General features: G+C 58.8%; 1 protein-coding gene across 41 annotated transcripts in view; it reads left to right on the top strand.

Moving 5' to 3' along the window:
* The window catches only part of CARS1 (cysteinyl-tRNA synthetase 1), a 43,391-nt gene that overhangs the window by 1,689 nt on the left and 20,995 nt on the right, over positions 1 to 20,707 (top strand). For 2 of the 41 annotated variants that reach the window (XM_081537720.1, XM_081537713.1), the window contains exons 2-10: positions 501 to 630; positions 3,506 to 3,581; positions 5,028 to 5,123; positions 6,082 to 6,583; positions 9,978 to 10,072; positions 10,898 to 10,986; positions 11,298 to 11,394; positions 11,795 to 11,893; positions 12,728 to 12,877. In XM_081537720.1, the coding sequence (XP_081393846.1) occupies positions 3,540 to 3,581; positions 5,028 to 5,123; positions 6,082 to 6,583; positions 9,978 to 10,072; positions 10,898 to 10,986; positions 11,298 to 11,394; positions 11,795 to 11,893; positions 12,728 to 12,877 (1,170 nt within the window). In that variant the 5' untranslated portion in view covers positions 501 to 630; positions 3,506 to 3,539. Of the gene's footprint in view, positions 1 to 500; positions 631 to 3,487; positions 3,582 to 3,839; positions 4,041 to 4,797; positions 5,124 to 6,081; positions 6,584 to 9,977; positions 10,073 to 10,897; positions 10,987 to 11,297; positions 11,395 to 11,794; positions 11,894 to 12,727; positions 12,878 to 20,707 lie in introns of all 41 variants that reach the window. The other 39 variants (XM_081537750.1, XM_081537736.1, XM_081537749.1 and 36 more) reach the window with 35 other exon arrangements.

Raw genomic sequence — 20,707 nt, 5'->3', positions numbered from 1 at the left:
AATCATCGATAGTGACCATCTTCCCAGAATTTGTAAGGAGTCCCTCATTTAGAATACTCTTCCCATTTCGTATCGTCTTTCTTAAGTCGGCTCAGAAAGATCGGCTCTCTTAAGTTGGTGGTCCCCTGTGATGCCACTGGGGCTAAAGCTTCTCCTTTGTAGCTTGATCCCGAGGCCCGTTCCTGGGTGTTTTAGAAAGTTGAGTCTCATCCCTTGTGACCCTCAGGGTGGACTGAGGGCATCTCAGAGGCCTTGCCCTGCACGTCGGGCCTCTTCGGTGGCTGTGAGTTAGGTCCGACTTGCAGTTTAATTTTTTATACAGTAGAATTCAAAGTTGTTCGTAATAACAGTTGTTACTCAGTCGCTCAGTCATGTCCGACTCTGCAGCCCCATGGACTGCAGCACCCCAGGCTTCTCTGTCCTCCTCGTTCTCCTGGAGTCTGCGCAAATTCATGTCCATTGAGTCAGTGATGCTCTCTAACCATCTCATTACAATACAGGAGCATTTAGCATTTTTCTCAGCATGAGTCTGTGTTGAATACATCTGTGGGGGCCTGTCATCCTCAGAGCACGCCTTTGTGGTTAATACTACCCTTGCCGCGCAGACAGGAATCCTGAGGTTCAGAGCAGGTGAGTGATTTTTCTGAGGTCATGCAGCTTGCCAGGGTCTGTATGACAGTAGCAGCAACCTTGACTACTCTGCCTTGATGACTTGGTTCAGATTAACCCCAAATGCCCTCATTCCAGAGGGGGTCAAGGCAGACAAGGGGAGCAGGCTGTATTTTCTGTTTCCCGAAGAACAATGAAATGCACGTGTGTATAGACTACAGATGTTTGCTCATCCATGCACTCATGTCTCCTGGTGTTTCAGGGGACATAGTGTCCTTGGGTGGCGATGAAAGTGCCCAGTGTCCAAGCTCCTGCCCCACCCCGCCCCATCCCAGGCGGCGGTGCCGTGCAGACAGGTGTCTCTGGGCATCAGATGGTGATGCTCCCCAGGACCAATGAGTGCCCCATGATAGCTCACACCTGCTGTTTCTGGGGGCACTTGTCCCAGAGTTCACAGCAGTGTACTCACACGGGTCTCTCACTTCATTGTTCAGGAGATACGCTTCACAGCAGGGCACTTCTGTAGGTCTGTCACCGCGTTCATTCAGGGACGTGCTTTGGCCGCTGCTGGGCGTGGAGGTGCGGCTGGGGGCAAGGCCGGGCGTCGGGCCTTTCTGGGCTTTCCGTCCAGCGAGAAGGGGTGGCCGGAGCGCAGAAGCCCCGTGCTGCCCCAGCATGGACCATTCCTTTCTTGGTCACTTCCCCGTGTGCTTGCTACCGGCTGGCCCGAGTCCGTGAAGGTGGTTCAGGGCCAGGGCCCTTTCCTCTGAGGCTGCAGAATCTGCCAGAACCTCGGCGAGTCCTCCCCTGCCGGCCGCCCACAGCACGGTGGAGCACGGGCGGTCACTGCAGAGACTCTGCCGGGCCAGGTCCAGACGCGGCGGTGGGCATCCATCTGTCTTCCGGCCAGGCCCAGCCCTGCAGCCCCGAGATGAGCGCCTGGGTCTGGGGAGCGCCCTGCGCTCTGCCCCTGAGGGAGGGCCTGGCTGCAGGGAAGGTAGGGAGCGCCCCCCGCCACCCCGAGAGGGGCTGGGAGCTGAGCCCAGGAGAGAAAGGGGCCAGGGAACCTGGCAGAGGGCACCACAGAGCACTCTCACCTGGCAGAGAGAGTCCTGGTGCTGAGACGTGAGGACCGCTGAGTTGCTTTCCAGCAAGTTCCTGGGGCCAGAGGGTGGGGGAGGGTGGGAGATGGCTGCAGGCCCTGGTCTGCAAGGGCCTGGAGCCATTTGCAGAATGTGGGTCTTGCCTTTGAGCTGTGGCAAGGCATCTGCCCCCTCCCCTGGGTGGACTGAAGCAGGGAGACCAGGAAGTACCCAGGATGGTGGTGACCCGTGGCCTGGGCAGTGGCAGCAGTGGGCCTGAGAAGTGGACGGGGTGGAGCGGACCGGGGCGGGTGCCAGGTTTGCCCTGAAGCCCTTAGGGGCAGCATGTGGGCGAGTGACATCTGGACGTCCGGGGCTGTGCTCAGGGAGGCGGGGGCCTCACTCCCGGGAGGGGGCGGCATTGCCACCAGGGGCAGGAGAGCAGGGGTGCATGCCTCTCTCTGGTCCCCCAGATTCATGTGTGGGGGGGATGCTTTGGTTCCAAAAGGCTTCTCAGACTGGGAACCCCCCAGGAAAGAGGAATGGGCCTGAAGGGGGCCCCAGGCGGCAGCAGAGGCGGGTAGGGGAGCTGAAGGGGCCTTTGCAGGAAGGGCTGACCCTCAGGGCTGGATGCTCCCAGGGCCTCGAGGCCAGCAAGAGAGGGGTGCAGACCCCCACTGGGCCCAGGCTGGTCTTCAGAAACAGACCTGGCCTGGGAGCTTAGGAGGAAGGCAGAGCTGCGGGGGAGGGGTCTGAGCTTCAGCAAGCTGCCTGCGGGTTCTTGGCCGCAGGGCAGGGGCCAGGGGAGCCGCCTTACCCCCAGGTTCCGATTCTGAAGATCTCGGGGTGGGGGGGCCCTGGAACAGGTGCTTCTAGGAGCTGGCAGTGCTGCCTTGGCGCTGGGGCATCCCCGAGCGAGAGCCTGGCTGGAGTGGAGCAGGAGTTGGTAGGGGGCTGTTGGCAGGTGCGGGCGGGTGTACAGGCTGCGGGGAAGGAAGGAGCTGGGGAGGTCACGGCTTGTGTGGCTTGGGTTCCTCACCTGCCTCTAGGGTTTGTGTAAGTCCAGTTCAGCGTTGTGTAAACCATGATGACCACGGTCCACATTCAGGGCCTTCCCACAGTCAAAAGCCATGTGTCTGGATGGCCCCGCAGTGGGCTGGTGGCAGACGCGGTGCTGGGAGTCTCTGTGTTTGTGTGTGCGCGCGGGGCTCCCTGGGGAGGGGGGTTGGGGAGGCGATGGGCGTCCCGCTCCTGAGTCTACTCATTGCCTTTGGCATCACGGGCTCACCGCCAGACCGCAGTCTGGCCCCAACCACAGCCACTTGAAAGCTGACCTATTTTTAAATTTATTTCCTCAAGTTAGGCTTGAACGGAGCTACCGCAGTGACCCAATGAGTGGCCCTCTGCCCCGCGGGATCCCCGCTCCAGACGAGACTCTTAGTAATAAACGCGTGTGTGATCCCCGGGTAAACTCCTCCAGGGCCATTACAGCAGTAATAACACAGGAGCGAGTAAAATAATAATGGTGATAATAATAGCAGCTGATGGGCGCTGGCTGTGTGCCCGGCAGTATTTCAAACAGTTTACAAGTGTAATCTCACTAACACCACAGCTTTACGAGGCGTGTGTGTGTGTGTGTGCGCGCGCGCGCACATGCACCTGTTTACTTGGGAGGGGGCCCGCCCAGCTGGGGAGGGTGCAGACCCGCCGGGCCCTTGTCCGTGACCTGCTTCGTGAGCGCTTTAAAGCCATCCAGTTGGTCAAACATTTGACGTTGTTTTTCTTATTATGAAAAGGACATGTGCTTATTGCAGAAAATGCGTGCAGTGAGAAAAAAAGGGAAAGAAAATGCGCCAGGAGCACCCTCAGCCCAGGGAGGCCACTGTCCAGGTCGGTGGGTCCTAGGGGGTGCCTGTTCCCTGGCATTCACCTGTCTGTCCGGTGCGGTTCCGGGGGCACGAGGTGGGGGGTGCGGCTCCTCTGGGCGGCGCTGTCCCCTCTGCCCCCCTGCCCCCACCAGCTTGGCTGCAGCAGAGATGGGGATGGTGGGCTTGGGGGGTCGATGCGGGCAGGCAGGTGCTCAAGGGCAATCCAGCACCCCTCGGACGCACACTGGCCCTCCCCGCGGCTCCGTCCACCCGCCGGCAGGTCCTCGATGTAGCCTCCTGAGCTGAGTTGCATCCAGGGCGAGAGAGGAGCACGCTTCCCAGCAGACTGGAGGGCTGTGGGGGAAGGTGCCAGGTGGCGTGAAGTTCCCTGGAAGGAAGACGCCGTGCCAAGGAGTCTGTTTAGAGTGAGGCGTCCTGGTGCCCAGGGCCGCCCAGGCGGGAGCTGCTGCCTGCTTCCTGGGTGGGAGAGAGCGGGAAAGGGGCACGAGGCGGGGAGCCAGGAGCGCAGACCCACCTGGCCTTCCTGCCCCGTCCGCTCTGGGCCCTCGGGGGGGCCTTAGAGCTCCCTGCCCCGGGGAGCGGGGGCTCTGGGAGCAGTGGCCGGGAGGGCCCCGGGGGAGCAGGGGGGCTGGCCGTGTCCAGGGGGGCCTCAGGCAGGCAGGGGCCCCGAGGGGTGTGAGGGTCCCCCCGGCTGCTGTGAGGACCCGGCTTGGGGAAACGGGGGCCTGGACGAGGAGCGGGGCCACTCTGGCCTCGGGGCCCCGTGGAGCCCGGACCCCAGGCAGGCGCCTGCCTCCCAGGGTCCGGCGAGAGCAGGGCTGAGCCCTCGTGGCGGCTGTGCTGAGAGGCCAGTGTTCCGGGCGCGTCTGAAGATGGGGGCCTGGACTGTCCGGTAGCGTGGCCCCAGGTGCCCTGAGGGCACCTGGTCAAGGATGGAGGGACGTCCGAGCCGCGTGCCTTGGGGCCGGTCTCCCTGGCACTCCTGGGCCTGGAGCCGGGGAAGATGTGTCCCTGGGGCCTTTCCTGTGGGTGAAGAGGTTGGGGTTTGGGTGGTCCCCTCCCTGGGCCCCCCGAGGGCTTTGGTCCCCCCATCCTGCCTCCGTCTCACCTCTGTGCCCGGGAAGTCCGCCCCGCGCAGGCCCTGGAGGAGGGTTTCCCGTGTGGAGACCTGTAAGAGGGCAGCTGTTCCCCAGGGGTGCGCTGCGCTCTGCCCGCAGGCGTCCTGTGGGCCTGGTCGGGGCTCTGCTTCTCTTTCTGTGCCTGGCCTGTATTGGCCCGCAGCTCCTCCCTGTCTGGAGCCGTCCTTGCGCTGGGCCCAGCACGGTGACCCGGGCCTTGTGCCGGGCGGCTGCATCTGCAGGGCTCTGGGTCGGGGTGTCTGCCCCGTGCCCCAGGGGGTGAGGGCCGGGCTCCTGCTGGCTGACTCGGAGCCGCCTCCTTGGCTCAGCGCGTCTGTGGAAGGAAGCAAGACCAGCCACCCTCCCCACGGCCATGGGGCCTGGTGCCACCTGCCTGCCTCTGCCTCCCCCGCCCCCCGCAGGAGGTGAGGGCATCAGACAGTAGTTGGAGCCGTGACACAGGTTTCATGCAGTGACCAGGAAGGAGGTGGGGTGTTCAGGCAGCAGGAAGGGGAGGAGGGGGCAAGCGGGCTCGGCAGGGTCGGGATGGGATCTCAGGATGGTCAATGCCCAGGGCCGGCCACTGGCAGAGGCTGCTGGCTGGTCCTCACTCAGGCTGGGGTTCTGTCCTCCCACACCGGTCCTCGTGGCTCCAGGGCAGAGCAGTGGCCTCGGGCCCCTGCCAGGGGTAGGCTTGTGCCAGGCGCTGGCCGGACGGTTGCTCTCCAGGCAGGTGGAGCCGCCTCAGGCAGGCGTGCTGCGGTCCTCCTCGGAGCTTGGTCTTGGCCGCTAGAAGCCTGGCCAGTGCCGGGTTTGGAGAGCTCTGCAGTTCTTACCACTGCCCATCGCCCACCCGGGGTGAGGGGGCTGGTCAGCACCAGCCCTGCAGCACCCAGTACCTAGCAGGGTGTGTGTGTGTGTGTGTGTGTGTGTAATTGAGGTGAAAGTGTGTGTGTGTGAGTTTGTAATTGAGGTGAAAGTGTGTGTGTGTGTGTATGTGTGTGTGTGTGTCTGTAATCGAGGTGAAAATCATCAGCCAGTGTCTAGCAGGGTGTGTGAGTGTGTGTGTGTGTAATTGAGGTGAAGATCACCAGCCTGTGTGTGTGGGGGGGTGTGCGCGCATGTGTAGTTGAGGTGAGAGTCACCAGCCATGAGGTTAGCCGTCTCAGTGCGCAGCTCACGCGTCTGTAACACTCACAGCCTCGTGGGGCCACGTCTGTCTGTCTGATTCCGAAACGTCCTCGTCCCGCTGGAGCCCACAGGCCGTCGCTCCACACCCATCCCCCCGCCCCGGGCACCTGCCTGTCCTGGGCATCTCCTGTCCCCCAGTCCTGGGCTCACCCAGGCCCCCGGCCCACTGACACGCATGCTCTGTCTTTGCAGCTCCTGACTACAGGGCCATCCTGGGCATCAGTGACGAGGCGGCCAGGGTGCGGGCCCTGGACGTACACCTCAGCACGCGCAGCTACGTGCAGGGCTTCTCCCTGTCCCAGGCGGACTTGGATGCCTTCGGGCAGCTCTCAGGCCCCCCGGCTGACCCGCAGCTCTTCCACGTGGCCCGCTGGTTCCGGCACGTGGCCGCGATCCTGGGCGGCCCGCCCGCTGCAGGCCCACCCTGTGGGCTCCAAGCAAGTGAGTAGCAGAGTGGCTTCTGGCCGCGAGACCCTCCCCGCCAGCCCCGCGGGGGAGCAGCTGGCCTGGGGGGCCTGCCAGTGCCCCGACGTCACGACCCCGCACTGCTGTGGTGGAGCCGCTGGCCGGGCGGGGGCCCGTCTTGGCCACCAGCTCCCTGACCCAGCTTGGACTTGGCTCGCTTCTCCTGAAGTCTCCCCTGAGGTCACGGGTGTGCGCGCGTCCACCATCGGATCCTGGAGCAGTGTTAGTGGTATGAACCCTGGGCACCCAGGGCGAAGGTGTTTCTGGGCTTTGAGAGGAGGGGGGCTCAGAGCTCTTGCTCCCCCTGCCCCACCCCGCCCTGCTTGTTGTGTGTGTGTGTGGGGTCTGGCTTCTGGGTGGTCTCTCCCCTGCCATGAATCTGTAGATGAATCGGTACTGGCCGGTGCCCTCAAGCAGCTGCCCTCCTGGCCTGGTTTGGGGTCTGCACCCCCTTGAGCGGGAGGGCGGGGGCTTCCATGTGTGGTCTCAGTGGTCCCTGCTGGGCCGGGCAACCTGTGGGGTCTTGTCCAGATCCTTAAGCTGGGCAATCCCTTGGAGAAGGGAACGGCTACCCACTCCAGTATTCTGGCCTGGAGAATCCCATGGATTGTATGGTCCACGGGGTCTCAAAGAGTCGAGTGAGTGGCTTTCACTTTCATCTGGGACGTTGGGGACCTGCCCAGGGCCTGCCCTCTGCTGGGTCCCCTCGGTAACGGGGCGGACGTGGGGCGGTGTTCCTCCAGGGCGGGGTGGGGTGGCCTTTGGTTTCTGGGCTGATCCTGCCGCAGACACCCCTTCCCCAGTGGAGACAGTGCTTCTCCCTGGGGCATGGCCTCTGGGGTGGGGTCAGGGTGGGCGTGGCTGTCCGTCTGTCTGGAGCTCCAACCTCCAACCTGGAGCTTGTGGGGAGAGTTGATACAGGCGCCCATTGGGAAGGGCGGTGTCCGCCTCTGCAAAGGGGGTTGTGGGTTCCCCGTGGCGGGGAGGCCTCCCTGGTGCCCTGACACACCTCCAGGGGGCCCGCGGGGACCCCGACCGAGTGCCAGGGCATGGCTGGTGGGCTGGGCCCAGAGCCCCCCGAGTCGCTGTCCTCGCTGAGTCCCTGGGAGCCAGTGGCCGAGCGTCTGCCTCACTGGCCCGTCCCAGATGTCCCCCGGCCTGTGCTGGGCGGGCGGGTCCCTCCACCCCAGCCCCCCTTCCCTCTGTGTCCCTCCTCGAGTATCCCCTCGTGTGCCCGCGTATCCCCTCATGTGCCCGCGGCTGGCTTGTCCCCGTCCCTGTGCCTCTTCCGTGGCCAGGGTGCGGCTCAGACCCAGGGGGGCCCGGCTGTGACTGAGCCTCTTCCCCGCCCCCTCCCCTCTGTGCGGCCCCAGCGTGGGGGCTCCACTGTGCTGCGTCTCGAATGCCCTCCCTGGAGCTCCTTCCCTGCAGCGGGGCTCAGTCCAGACAGCCCCTCCCCCAGGGCGCTCTCTGCCGCCCCCCACCGCCCCATCCCCCTCCCAAGAGGCGCTTCAGGGCCTGCTCTGCCCCATGGGCGCCCGGGTCTGTCTGCGGCTGGGCGGGTCCCCAGGATGTGACCCTCTGAGCCGCCCCTCTTGCGGGGCTGCGGTGCGTGTGGCCCCCAGGGCACGCAGACGCGGGCTGGCACAGCCTCTCTGTTCCCCCCGCCAACACCCTCCCTGCCCGGAGCCTCACTTTCGGGGTCTAAGTGAGCTGGGCGGGCTGGTTGTACGCTCGTGGGTCAGAGCTGCGTTTCTGCACGTGCCAAGGCAGGGGTGCCAGGCGCAGGCGTGTGTGCTGTTTCCGAGCGGTGGGAGGAAGGGCGGGCTCAGATGGGGGGCTGTGCCCGGCGGAGACCGTCGGTGCTGGGCGCAGGGCAGTGGGTCCCCCAGGGCCTCTGGCAACCCTTCCTTCTTGTTAAGCCGGGGCCCCCGGGGACACCTCCCGATTGTCCCTTTGGCCAGGGGATCGTAAGTGCCGATTTCTGTGACTGCTCACCAGCTCTTGGACCAGCTGCTCTCCGGGGGGCACGGAGGTCCGAGTGTGACCCAGTGTTCTGGAGGGCGTCCCTCTGGCCAGGTGCCTGTCTGTGCCTACTGCTGGGTCCTGTCGCTGCTGCCCCCTCGCATGAGCCTTCAGTCCCGCAAGCCCCGCCTTCACCCCGGCTCCTGGCACGCATGTGGGCAGCTCCGGCCGGCTCCCTGTCACCCCCAGGGGCAGTGGCATCTCTTGTGCGGGGAGCGGCAGGTGGCACAGAGGGCCGCTGGGCGTGTCGCTGAGTTGCCGGCTGTGTTTGTGGTGAAGCCTGGACAGCCGCTGACCGCAGGAGCCCTTCCGTGTGTCTGCGACTTGGGCCTGGCCCCCCGGGAGCCTGCTGGCGCCTGCCTGAAGTAGGGAGCTGCTGGGTGGCTCTGTGTCCACCGTCCCCCACCCGCTGTGCGTGCGCACGTGCACACACACACACAGCGCACACGTGCACACGCACACACAGCGCACACGTGCACGCGCACACACAGCGCACACGTGCACGCGCGCACACAGCGCGCACGTGCACACACACATAGCTGTCTCCCACCTCCTCACCGGTCAGTTGTGTGCATCCTCCGGGCGGCCCTTGGCCGGGCCCAGGGCTGAGTCCTCCGTGACCCTCGGGGAGCACCGGGCGGTTCTCTGGTGGCCGCGCTCAACACGGACTCTGCACCGGGCAGGGACGGTCGCTTTGCAGACGCGGCAGTGGGGGGATGGGGGCGGCGCTGAGACCTTGTGCCTGTGCCCGCGGGGTGCAGGGGGCACGCGGCCCGGCGGGTTCGGGGCGCGGGCAGCCGAGCACGGCCGGGTTAGGCGTGTAGCAGTGCCCCGAGGTGGCGGGAGGGTCACCGGTGCCCCAGGTGGGGGGTGTGTGTGTGAGGATTTGGCATCTGTCCCAGGGCCTCAGGACAGAGCTGCCCCCTCAACCCCACCCACCTCCCAGGCTCTCAGAACGCAGACTGTCAGGCCTGGCCTTCGTGCAGTGGGAGGCTCGGGCTCAGAGCAGCACAGGCAGGGGAATGAATGGCCAGGAGGAGATGCTGGGGGTCAGGGAGGAGGGCGGGGCTTCCCCGTGACTGTAACCAGAGGAGGCGGGGCTCCGTGAGCCCCCCTCCCCCCGCCGTGGTGTGGACCACGGGCTGTTCTCAAAGGCATTGGGGACCAGTGAGAAGCCGTGGGCTCTGCATCAGAGCCGTGCCTGGAAGCCCGCATGTTGCGGGGATGGGGAGCCGGCCACTCACTGGTGGAGATGGGCCTGAGCCGCAGGCCATGCCACTGACCATCTGCGGCCACGGGCCGGCGGCTCTTTCTGGCCTGACCTGGCTCCTGGGCCTGGAGGTGGTCCCCATCCCCCAAAGCCTCCAGAGAGGCGTCCCCCTGGGGGCAGGCGGGCACCTGGGGGTGTGACCAGGTGCGTTCGGTCCAGCCCCGTGGCCTGCCTGTGCACCTCCGGCCGAGCGGGTGCCCCGTGCTGGGACGCGCTGCCGCTCAGACTTGAGGAAGCAGAGCGGGGGTTGGGGGGTTGGGGGCGGTGGCACTGGATCGGGCCACACCGTCAGAGTCCCTTGGTGACCCAGCTGTGCTCTCCCCGCCAGCAGGCAGAGGCCGCCGTGTGCAGCCCACATGGTCTCCTCCAGCCGGGTCCGAGCCGTGCCAGCTCCGCCTGTACAACAGCCTGACCCGGAGGAAGGTAGGGCGGCTCCGGAGGACCCCTGGGCTAGTGGGCAAGCGTCCTCCACGGGGCTGTCTTCGGAAGCGTGCGTGCACATGCGTGTGCACACCTCGGGCTGCCCGTTGGCTTCCTGGCTCTGGGTGTGCGCAGGGCCAGGAGTGGGCGTGCCCTTGCGTGGGACACGTGGTGGCACCTGCTGTCACAGTGCCCACCGAGCGGGGCCCGTGGCTGTCGGAAGCCCTGCAGGCGCGAGGGTGAGGCAGGCTTGGCCCTGAACTGGCCGGGGCTTGCTCAGCGGGATCAGAGGCTCCAGGGCAGACGGGTTTCTGTGGGCCAGCACCCTGAGCAGACGGGCGGCAGGGTCCCCCTCGGGGACGGGTTGGGAACAGCGGGCCCTGAACTGACCTGAGACCTCGGGCCGTCGCCGGGAGGCCTCACGCCCTAGGCCGGCTCCTCCAGGAGTGTGGGCCCCGGGCAGCTGGGACAGGAAAACTCCGTTCTCACGTTGTTGCTGGAGTCAGCGCGCTCGGCTCTGGCCTGGCTCACAGCAGGTGCCTGATGAACAGAAGCTGCTCTCGTTAAAGCAGCAGAATCGGGGCGCCTGTCTCCTTGACCCCTGGCCTGTGTCCGTGAGTGGAGTCCCAGGGAGGAGGAGGCCTGCTCCCCGGGCCCCAGGGTCGTGGAGCTCACCGTCAGGGGTCCAGTGCGGCTCCCCAGCCCCCAGCCAGACGACCGCGGCTTTCTGCAAACTGCGCGGTCCCTATGGACGTGCACGAGCCGCTCGTGGCTGCCGGCAGTGGTCCTGCGCCCCTCGTGACACTCATTCCCTTGTTTCCAACCAAGGATGTGTTTGTGCCACAAGACGGGAGAAGGGTGACTTGGTACTGCTGCGGGCCCACCGTCTACGACGCCTCCCACATGGGGCACGCCAGGTAGGAGGGCACCCGAAGCCCGAGCGGAGGCTCAGCACCCAGCTCTTCTGTCTTATTTTTAAGATGAAAGCTTCTTATTTTGTGAATACTCGCTGTAGAAAAACTAGAGTCCAGACAGCCAAACGGAAGTAGTCCCTGCAGCCCCGACGCCGCCCCTCTGGACTCTGACCAGACGCTCTCCTGCGCCTGAGAGTCCTCCCCACCCGCTGCCCTGGGGCTGGCCCGGGGCTGGGGCCGTGGCGCGAGGCGGGCCCTTCTCCCCCGATGCGCCTGGTCTGCTGGGTGGAAAGGCCTGTCTCCTGTTGCTCCAGGTCCTACATATCCTTCGATATTCTGAGAAGAGTGCTGAGGGATTACTTCAAATTTGACGTCTTCTACTGCATGAACATCACGGACGTTGACGATAAGGTAAAGGGAGTTCTCAGGATTAAATTTTAAGTACAGTGGATGGCATGAGGGAAGAAATGACCTTGGGTGAGTTAATAAAGCCACGTTGGCTTGAGCCAGCTTAGCTCAATACACGCTGTTTGAAGCCCACCCTGCGGGACTTGTATTGCGGTTCATGCGGGTGATGCTACGTGTTCAGCTGCTTTGATGCTGTTGAAAAGCCGGGTAAATGTGAGCAACCCCCGGGGCACAGGTGGGGGAGGGTGGGCTCTGGCTGACCCCCGCTCAGGAGGGCGAGGGGAGCCGGGCTCTCGGATGCTGCTTGTAGCAGCCGGGCCCCCCACCGCCCCCGCTCAGGGTCGCCCTCTGCGCGGGGACCGGGCACTGCCCAGCTGACCCCGCTTCCCTTCTCTGCTCCCAGATCATCAAGAGGGCTCGGCAGAACTACCTGTTTGAGCGGTACCGGAAGACGCAGCCCCGGGCAGCGCAGCTGCTGGAGGACGTGCGAGCCGCCCTGCAGGTGGGTCACTGCCGCTCTGGGTCCTCATGTCCACCCCCCCGACTGCCCCCCAGCACAGGGACCGTCCTCAGCAGGCTCCGCGACACGCAGGGTCACGAGGTGTCCGTGGCGGAGTTCCCCCGGGCCGTGGGGAAAACCACCAGCAGAGACGCTGAGGGTGGGGCGGGGGCGGTGACCACTGCTGCCACTTGCGGGACGCTCAGCGCCGGTCCCCGTGGTCTGCGCTGACCCGGGAACCTTCCACCCGGAGTCACGATTGAATCAAAGGCGTGTGACCAAGAGGCGAAACTGCCAGGCTTCCTAAGTGGGTGGTCCTGGAGATTTTCAGTTAATCTGAATAAATTAGTTCTCTCCAGGCTAATATTTTGTTTGAAAAAACAATATTACAGATTATGGCTATTGTATTTTGAGGTCAGATAAGGCAGGTTCTCTTTCTTAGTAATCACCGTCTTTAGTAATTACAGTAATGGTTGCCATTGTGCTTATGACGTGTTATCTCTAGAAGAAAAACTAGGAATAAAATTAGAGTTTAGCAGTTGTCCTCTAGGCTGAGCGGTGGGGCCTTTGTGGTGGAGGCGAGTCGTGGGGGACCCCCGTGTGTCCCGGGCACGGCCGTAGGGCAGCTGCCTCAGTCCAGGGTCACCTCAGAGGGACGGGGCCCAGCGACCTTAGCTCCACCTGCCTCTTGGGGACACGCGGGGTGATGCCCTCGGGACCCAGACTCCTGGCGGCTGCGGGCAGTGGGCAGGACTGGCCTCTTCCGCGTGGAGCCGGCAGGGAGCACAGGGCTCTGCTGAGCGGGGCTGACGGTGTGGCCTCTCCTCACACGCACAGCCGTTCTCCGCGAAGCTGCAGGAGACCGTGGACCCGGGCAAGAGGCAGATGCTTGAACGCCTGCAGCACGCGGTGGCGCAGGCCGCGGAGCCGCTGGAGGAGGCCCTGCAGGCCGGCCTGGCCGGGCAGGAGCTGGATGGCTGCGTGCAGGTGAGGCTGAGGTGCGTCCGCCGGCCTCGGGAGGCGCGGGGCGGGGCTGGCTTCCCAAGGTTATTCGGCCTCCTCGGGGTCTCTGTCCACCGCTTGTAGCAGCACCGCCTGGGGAAGCCGAGCGGGGAAGCCACGGGTCCCCCTTGGGCGGGAGCGCGGTCTGCTGCCCCTGAGGGCAGCGGCGTCCTTGGGCCTGAGCCTCAAACCGCCTCTCCCACCGCGGTCCCACCTCCTTGGGCCTGAGCGCCCAGGATCCCCGTGGTCCTTCTCCTGGACAGCAGTGCCGCCTGCTGGCCGCTCACAGAACACACAGAAAGGACCGGGCCTGGGAGACGGCAGCCAGGCCCGGGTGCAGCCGTGTCGGGGTGCGTGCCTGCAGGGCCCCTGCTCCTGGCTGTGCGTGTCCCGAGCTTGGTGGGGGGTCGGGGGCACAGGGTCGTGGGGACGAGGCTTTCCCGCGCCTGCTTCTGAGACCACACACGAGGTCGGGGATGCCTCAGGCCAGCTGGAAGCTGGTTACGTTTCTATGTTTCCAGCAGTGATGCTGGGAATTTTTTCAGCGATTCCAGGAACGTCCTTCTTATTAAAGTTGTACAGTACGCATAACATGCACTTTACCACCTTAACCGTTTTTAAGTACATTCACGTCGTTGCTTGAACACCATCACTGCCCATCTCCAGAAATGTTTTTCATTTTCCCGAACTGACACGCTGTCTCCTGGAAACGCTCACCCACCCCCAGCCTCTGGCCCCACTGTCCTGCTTTCCACCCCCATGGATGCAGCTGCTCTCAGGATCTCACAGACGTGGGATCATTCGAGATTCCTCCTTTAGTGGCTGGATTATTTCACATAGCAAACTGTCCTCAAGGTTCATGCATGTTGTAGCCTATGTCAGAAGGTCCTTTCTTCTTGAGACTAATATTCCATCATGTGGGCTGGACCACGTTTTGTGTATCCTGTCATCTTTGATGAACGTTGTTTTCACCTTTGCTGTGAACACGGTGTGCAGACCCCCAGAAGCGGCTCATACAGAAATTCAACCCAGTATTCTGAGGAACCACTGTGTTGCTTTGCAGTAATAAATGTTACTTCGTGGCTTTGCAGGGCATTTGGTCCATGCCAAGGGGTCCTTGGAGTTTGGTTTTCTGATAGCTCAGTTGGTAAAGAATACACCTGCAATGCAGGAGACCTGGGTTCGATCCCTGGGTTGGGAAGATCCCCTGGAGAAGGGAAAGGCTACCCACCCCAGTATTCGGACCTGGAGAATTCCACAGACTATATAGTCCGTGGGGTCACAAAGAGTTGAACACGGCTGAGCGACTTTGACTTTCAAAATGTCCACGGTCATACTTGGTCCATGCCAAGTGGCTCGGGGTACAGCCGCGCTGCAGAGCCTTTCGGTGCAGACCAGATGCCTTACCTGTGACTGTGCCCGCCTGCTTGCCTGTGCCCGGTGTCCTGTTGGTTCGCCTGTACAGCAGCACGTTGTGTGGCCAGGCTCGTTCCTGTGTGTCAGATGTAAACTGTCAGGTGGTAACTACTGTGGTTTGAAATTGCGTTTCTCTAGCCTCTCGTGGGACTGAGGATCCTTTAACATGTTCCCCTCCTGGTCGTCATTCTGCACGGGCATCTTCCATGCCATTTTCCCCTGGACGGTTTGTCTTCTTACTGGTTTGTAAGCATCGTTATGCTTCCTGGACACTAGTTGTTTGTCATTTAAACGTGTTGCAAACAGATTTTCCTAATTTGTGGCTTTTTTTTTTAATATCACAAAGTCTTAGTTTTAATGGAATCAACTTTATCAAGCTTATCCTTTCATCCTTAGTGTTTTTGTCTTAAGAAATCTTTGTTACCCTGAAACATGAATATCTTCTTCAGTTCAGTTCAGTCGCTCAGTCGTGTCCGACTCTCTGCGACCCCATGAATTGCAGCACGCCAGGCCTCCCTGTCCATCACCAGCTCCCGGAGTCTACCCAAACCCATGTCCATCGAGTCGGTGATGTCATCCAACCATCTCATCCTCTGTCGTCCCCTTCTCCTCCCGCCCCCAACCCTACCCAGCATTAGGGTCTTTTCCAATGAGTCAACCCTTCGCATGAGGTGGCCAAAGTATTGGAGTTTCAGCTTCAACATCAGACTTTCCAATGAACACCCAGGATCGATCTCTTTTAGGATGGATTGATTGGATCTCCTTGCAGTCCAAGAAACTCTCAAGAGTCTTCTCCAACACCACAGTTCAAAAGCATCAATTCTGTGGCGCTCAGCTTTCTTCACCGTCCAACTCTCACATCCATACATGACCACTGGAAAAACCATAGCCTTGACTAGATGGACTTTTGTTGGCAAAGTAATGTCTCTGCTTTTAAATATGCTATCTAGGTTGGCCATAACCTTCCTTCCAAGGAGTAAGCGTCTTTTAATTTCATGGCTGCAGTCACCATCAGCAGTGATTGTGGAGCCCAAAAAAATAAAGTCTGACACTGTTTCCACTGTTTCCCCATCTATTTCCCATGGAGTGATGGGACCAGATGCCATGATCTTAGTTTTCTGAACGTTGAGCTTTAAGCCAACTTTTTCACTCTCCTCCTTCACGTTCATCAAGAGGCTCTTTAGTTCTTCTTCACTCTCTGCCATAAGGGTGGTGTCATCCGCATATCTGAGGTTATTGATATTTCTCCCGGCAATCTTGATTCCAGCTTGTGTTTCTTCCAGCCCAGCGTTTCTCATGATGTACTCTGCATATAAGTTAAACAAGCAGGGTGACAATATACAGCCTTGACGTACTCCTTTTCCGATTTGGAACCAGTCTGTTGTTCCATGTCCAGTTCTAACTGTTGCTTCCTGACCTGCATACAGGTTTCTCAAGAGACAGGTCAGATGGTCTGGTACTCCCATCTCTTTCAGAATTTTCCACAGTTTATTGTGATCCACACAGTCAAAGGCTTTGGCGTAGTCAATGAAGCAGAAATAGATGTTTTTCTGGAACTCTCTTGCTTTTTCGATGATGCAGCGGTTGTTGGCAATTTGATCTCTGGTTCCTCTGCCTTTTCTAAAATCAGCTTGAACATCTGGAAGTTCACAGTTCACGTATTGCTGAAGCCTGGCTTGGAGAATTTTGAGCATTACTTTACTAGCATGTGAGATGAGTACAATTGTGCGGTAGTTTGAGCATTCTTTGGCATTGCCTTTCTTTGGGATTGGAACGAAAACTGACCTTTTCCAGTCCTGTGGCCACTGCTGAGTTTTCCAAATTTGCTGGCATATCGAGTGCAACACTTTCACAGCATCACCTTTGAGGATTTGAAATAGCTCAACTGGAATTCCATCACCTCCACCAGCTTTGTTCATAGTGATGCTTCCTAAGGCCCACTTGACTTCACATTCCAGGATGTCTGGCTCTAGGTGAGTGATCACACCATTGTGATTATCTGTGTCGTGAAGATCTTTTTTGTATAGTTCTTCTGTGTATTCTTGCCACCTCTTCTTAATATCTTCTGCCTCTGTTAGGTCCATACCATTTCTGTCCTTTATCGAGCCTATCTTTGCATGAAATATTCCTTTGGTATCTCTAATTTTCTTGAAGAGGTCTCTAGTCTTTCCCAATCTGTTGTTTTCCTGTATTTGTTTGCACTGATCGCTGAGGAAGGCTTTCTTATCTCTCCTTGCTATTCTTTGGAACTCTGCATTCAGATGAGAATATCTTTCCTTTTCTCCTTTGCTTTTCGCTTCTCTTCTCTTCCCAGCTATCTGTAAGGCCTCCTCAGACAGCCATTTTGCTTTTTTGCATTTCTTTTCCATGGGGATTTTCTTGATCCCTGTCTCCTGTGCAATGTCATGAACCTCTGTCCATAGTTCATCAGGCATTCTGTCTATCAGGTCTAGACCCTTAAATCTATTTGTCACTTCCACGGTATACTCATAAGGGATTTGATCTAGGTCATACCTGAATGGTCTAGTGGTTTTCCCTACTTTCTTCAGTTTAAGTCTGAATTTGGCAATAAGCAGTTCATGATCTGAGCCACAGTCTGCTCCTGGTCTTGTTTTTGCTGACTGTATAGAGCTTCTCCATCTTTGGCTGCAAAGAATATAATCAGTCTGATTTCGGTGTTGACCATCTGGTGATGTCCACGTGTAGAGTCTTCTCTTGTGTTGTTGGAATAGGATGTTTGCTATGACCAGTGTGTTCTCGTAGCAAAACTCTATTAGCCTTTGCCCTGTTTCATTCTGTACTCCAAGGCCAAACTTGCCTGTTACGCCAGGTGTTTCTTGACTTCCTACTTTTGCATTCCAGTCCCCTATAATGAAAAGGACATCTTTTTTGGGTGTTAGTTCTAGAAGGTCTTGTAGGTCTTCATTGAACCATTCAACTTCAGCTTCTTCGGTGTTACTGGTTGGGGCATAGACTTGGATTACAGTGATACTGAATGGTTTGCCTTGGAAACGAACAGAGCTGTCGCTTTTGAGATTGCATCCAAGTACTGCATTTCGGACTCTTTTGTTGACCATGATGGCTACTCCATTTCTTCTAAGGGATTCTTGCCCACAGTAGTAGATATAATTGGCATCTGAGTTGAATTCACCCATTCCAGTCCATCTTAGTTCGCTGATTCCTAGAATGTCGACGTTCACTCTTGCCATCTCCTGTTTGACCACTTCCAGTTTGCCTTGATTCATGGACCTAACATTCCAGGTTCCTATGCAATATTGCTCTTTACAGCATCGGACTTTGCGTCTATCACCAGTCACATCCACAGTTGGGTATCGTTTTTGCTTTGGCTCCATCCCATCATTCTTTCTGGAGTTATTTCTCCACTGATCTCCATTAGCATATTGGGCACCTACTGACCTGGGGAGTTCATCTTTCAGTGTCCTATCCTTTTGCCTTTTCATACTGTTCATGTATTTTCTTGTAAAGATTTCTTCTTCAGTATTTTCTTGTAAAGATTTTAATGTCGTGTAGTTCATATTTAAATTTAATTCAAATTCCCCCAGAATTTCTTTGGTTTTTGAGGGTTTTTTTCCGTGTGTGTGTGTGTGTGTGTGTGTGTGTGTGTGTGTGTGTGTGTGTGTGTCTGTACCGGGTCTTCGTTGCAGCATGTGAACTTTTTTAACTGTTTCTTTTATATTGGCGTAGAGCCGATTAACATGTTGTGTTAGTTTCCAGTGGGCCACAGAGGGACTCAGCCACATGTATACACGTACCCCCTCTCCCTCCAGTCCCCCTCCCATCCAGGCTGCCACATAGCCTTGGGCCGAGTTCCCCGTGTCTGTTTTAAGCACAGCAGTGTGTGCGCCTCAGTCACAAACTCTGTAGCTGTCCCTTCGCTGTGTTCCTTCCCCCCAGCTCCCTGGTGACCATTAGTCCATTGTTAGTCTGTTTTTGTTTTGTAAATCAGTTCATTTGTATCATTTCCTTCTAGGTTCCAGTATAAGTGATGTTTCTGCTTCTCTGCCTTACTTCCCTCGGTATGACAATCCCAGGCTTCATCTGGCAGCATGCGAGCTCCCAGTTGTAAGATCCAGTCCCCTGACCAGGGATTGAACCTGGGCTGCCTGCGCTGGGAGCGCGGGGGCTTAGCCACTGGACCCCAGGGGCCTCCCCAGACTTGGTTTCGTAAGTCGTCTGAGCGGGGACCCAGCCCTCCCCAAACATGGGGAGCCCCCTCCCCTCCGTGACCTGCAGACCCCTCTGCTGTGTGTTGGGTCTCGGTTCGGTTCCTCTGGTTGGTTAGCCGCCCTGCGCGAGTGTCGTGGTGTCTTGACACCGAGGCCTCACCCTGTTTTTGTTCTCCAGACGTGTTGTGAATGCTCCTCGGCTTGTCGAGTCCCACACAAGACACCGTGGGCTTTAAATGTTATACATTGAAGGATCATTTCAGAGATCCGCCTCTGGCTGTGTTGAGCCTCTCTTTCGGTTTCACTAAGACTTGTAAAGAGTGTGTTATCTTAGAGCAGTTTCAGGCTCACGGAGAAATGGACAGGAAGGCGCAGAGGTTTCCCGTGACCCTCCCCGCCCCAGCCTGCCCGCATGCACACGGAGCCTCGTCCCCGTCAGCATCCCCCACAGAGTTGTTGTTTGTTAGGGCTGGTAAAGCTCCACTGACACATCGTCGTCACCCAGGGTCCCCCGTTTACCCTGGGTCTCTCTTGGGGTTGTACCTTGTGTGGGTCTGGACACGTGTGTGATGATGCGTCTCTGCCCTTACGTCCTCACACACGGTCGGCTCCCTGCCCTGAAAGTCCTCTCTACTCCACTCTCCTCACTCGCAAACCCTGGGAACCACAGAGCCTTTTACTGGCTCCAGAGTTTTGCCTTTTCTGAATATCACAGACTCAGAATATTGCAGTGTGTGCCCTGCTTGCGTGGCTTCTTTCACTTAGTGATACGAACTGAAGGTTCCTCCAGGTCTTATCAGGGCTTGAGAGCTGGTTTCTCTTTAGCACTCAAGGTTAGTCCATGTCTGGATGAACCACAGTGGATCTATCCATCCACCTACTGAAGTGCATCTTGGCTGCTTCCAAATTTTGGCAGTGATGCATAATGCTTCTACAACACCCCCGTTATGTGTGGACATAAATTTTCAGCCCCTTTGGGTGAATACCAAGGAGTTTAGCTGCTGGACCACGTGGTGAGAGGATGTGTAGTGTGTTAAGAAACCAGCAAGCTTCCAAAGCGGCCACGCCCTTTCGCACCCCGACCAGGGATGGTGCGAGTCCGGTTGCTCCGGCTCCTCGCCGCACAGCTGTCGGCCTTCAGCATTTGGCTGTTCTAGTAGCTGTGCAGTGGGCGCTTGTTTTCATTTGGGTTTACCTGGCGATGATGTGCAAGATCTTTGGGTATTTGTTTTCCATCTTGTATTGTGTTTGGTGGAGTATCTGTTAGCGTCTTTGAGCCATTCTGCAATCAGGCAGTTTTCTCATTATTGAGTCTTGAGAGTTCTTTGTTTATGTTGGAGAACAGTCCCTTATCAGACGCGTCTTTTGCAAATATTTTCTCCCAGTCCGTGGCCTGTCTTTTCATTCTCTTGACAGTGTCTTTCCCAGAGGAGAAAATTGTACTTGTAAAAGAATCCAGCCTACCAATTCTTACTTTTCAAGAATCAGGCACTGGTGGTGTTGGGAAGAAGTCATCGCCGAACCCAAGGTCATCTAGGTTTTTCCCGTGTTATCTTCTAGAGTATTATAGTTTCCCAGTTTGCGTTTAGGTGTGTGTTCCAGTGTGAGTCAGCGCTTGCGAAGTGTGCGATGGCTGCCTGTGGATCCATGGTTTGCACAGGACGCCCAGCTGTGTGTGCGATGGCTGCCTCTGGATCCATGGTTTGCACAGGACGCCTAGCTGTTAAGCACAGTTCGTCAGAGACGGTTTTTGCTCCCTTGTGTTGCTTTCCCTCCTTTGTTGAGGAGCAGTCGAGTGTATTTATATGAGTCTGTTTGTGGACTCTGCTCTCTCCCATCACTTTCCTTGTTAGCCCCACAGTCTTTTTGTGTTTTGCTGCGCTGGGCCTGCAGGATCATTCACTGTGGTGCGTGGACTCTGCAGTTGTGGCACACGGGCTACTTGCTCTGCATCACGTGGGATCTAAGTTCCGCGACTGGGGGTCGAACCTGAGTCCCCTGAATTGCAGGGTGGACTCTCACCCACTGGACCACCGCGGAGGTTCCAGCGCCACCCTGTCCTGATTGCCGTAGCCCGACGGCGAGTCTCGAGGTTGGGGCGTGTCGGTCCTCCTGCCTTGTTCTCCTCCTTCAGTGCCGGGTTGGCTTTCCTGGGTCTTTCGCCCCCTGTCCTTGTAAACTTGAGATTCCGTTTGTCGATACCCGTAGAACG

The sequence above is a fragment of the Giraffa tippelskirchi genome, chromosome 10 (assembly GCF_054371585.1).
Source record: "Giraffa tippelskirchi isolate mGirTip1 chromosome 10, T2T-mGirTip1v1.2.pri, whole genome shotgun sequence".
Taxonomy (NCBI): Eukaryota; Metazoa; Chordata; class Mammalia; order Artiodactyla; family Giraffidae; genus Giraffa; species Giraffa tippelskirchi.
This window is presented reverse-complemented; position numbering and strand designations above follow the sequence as displayed.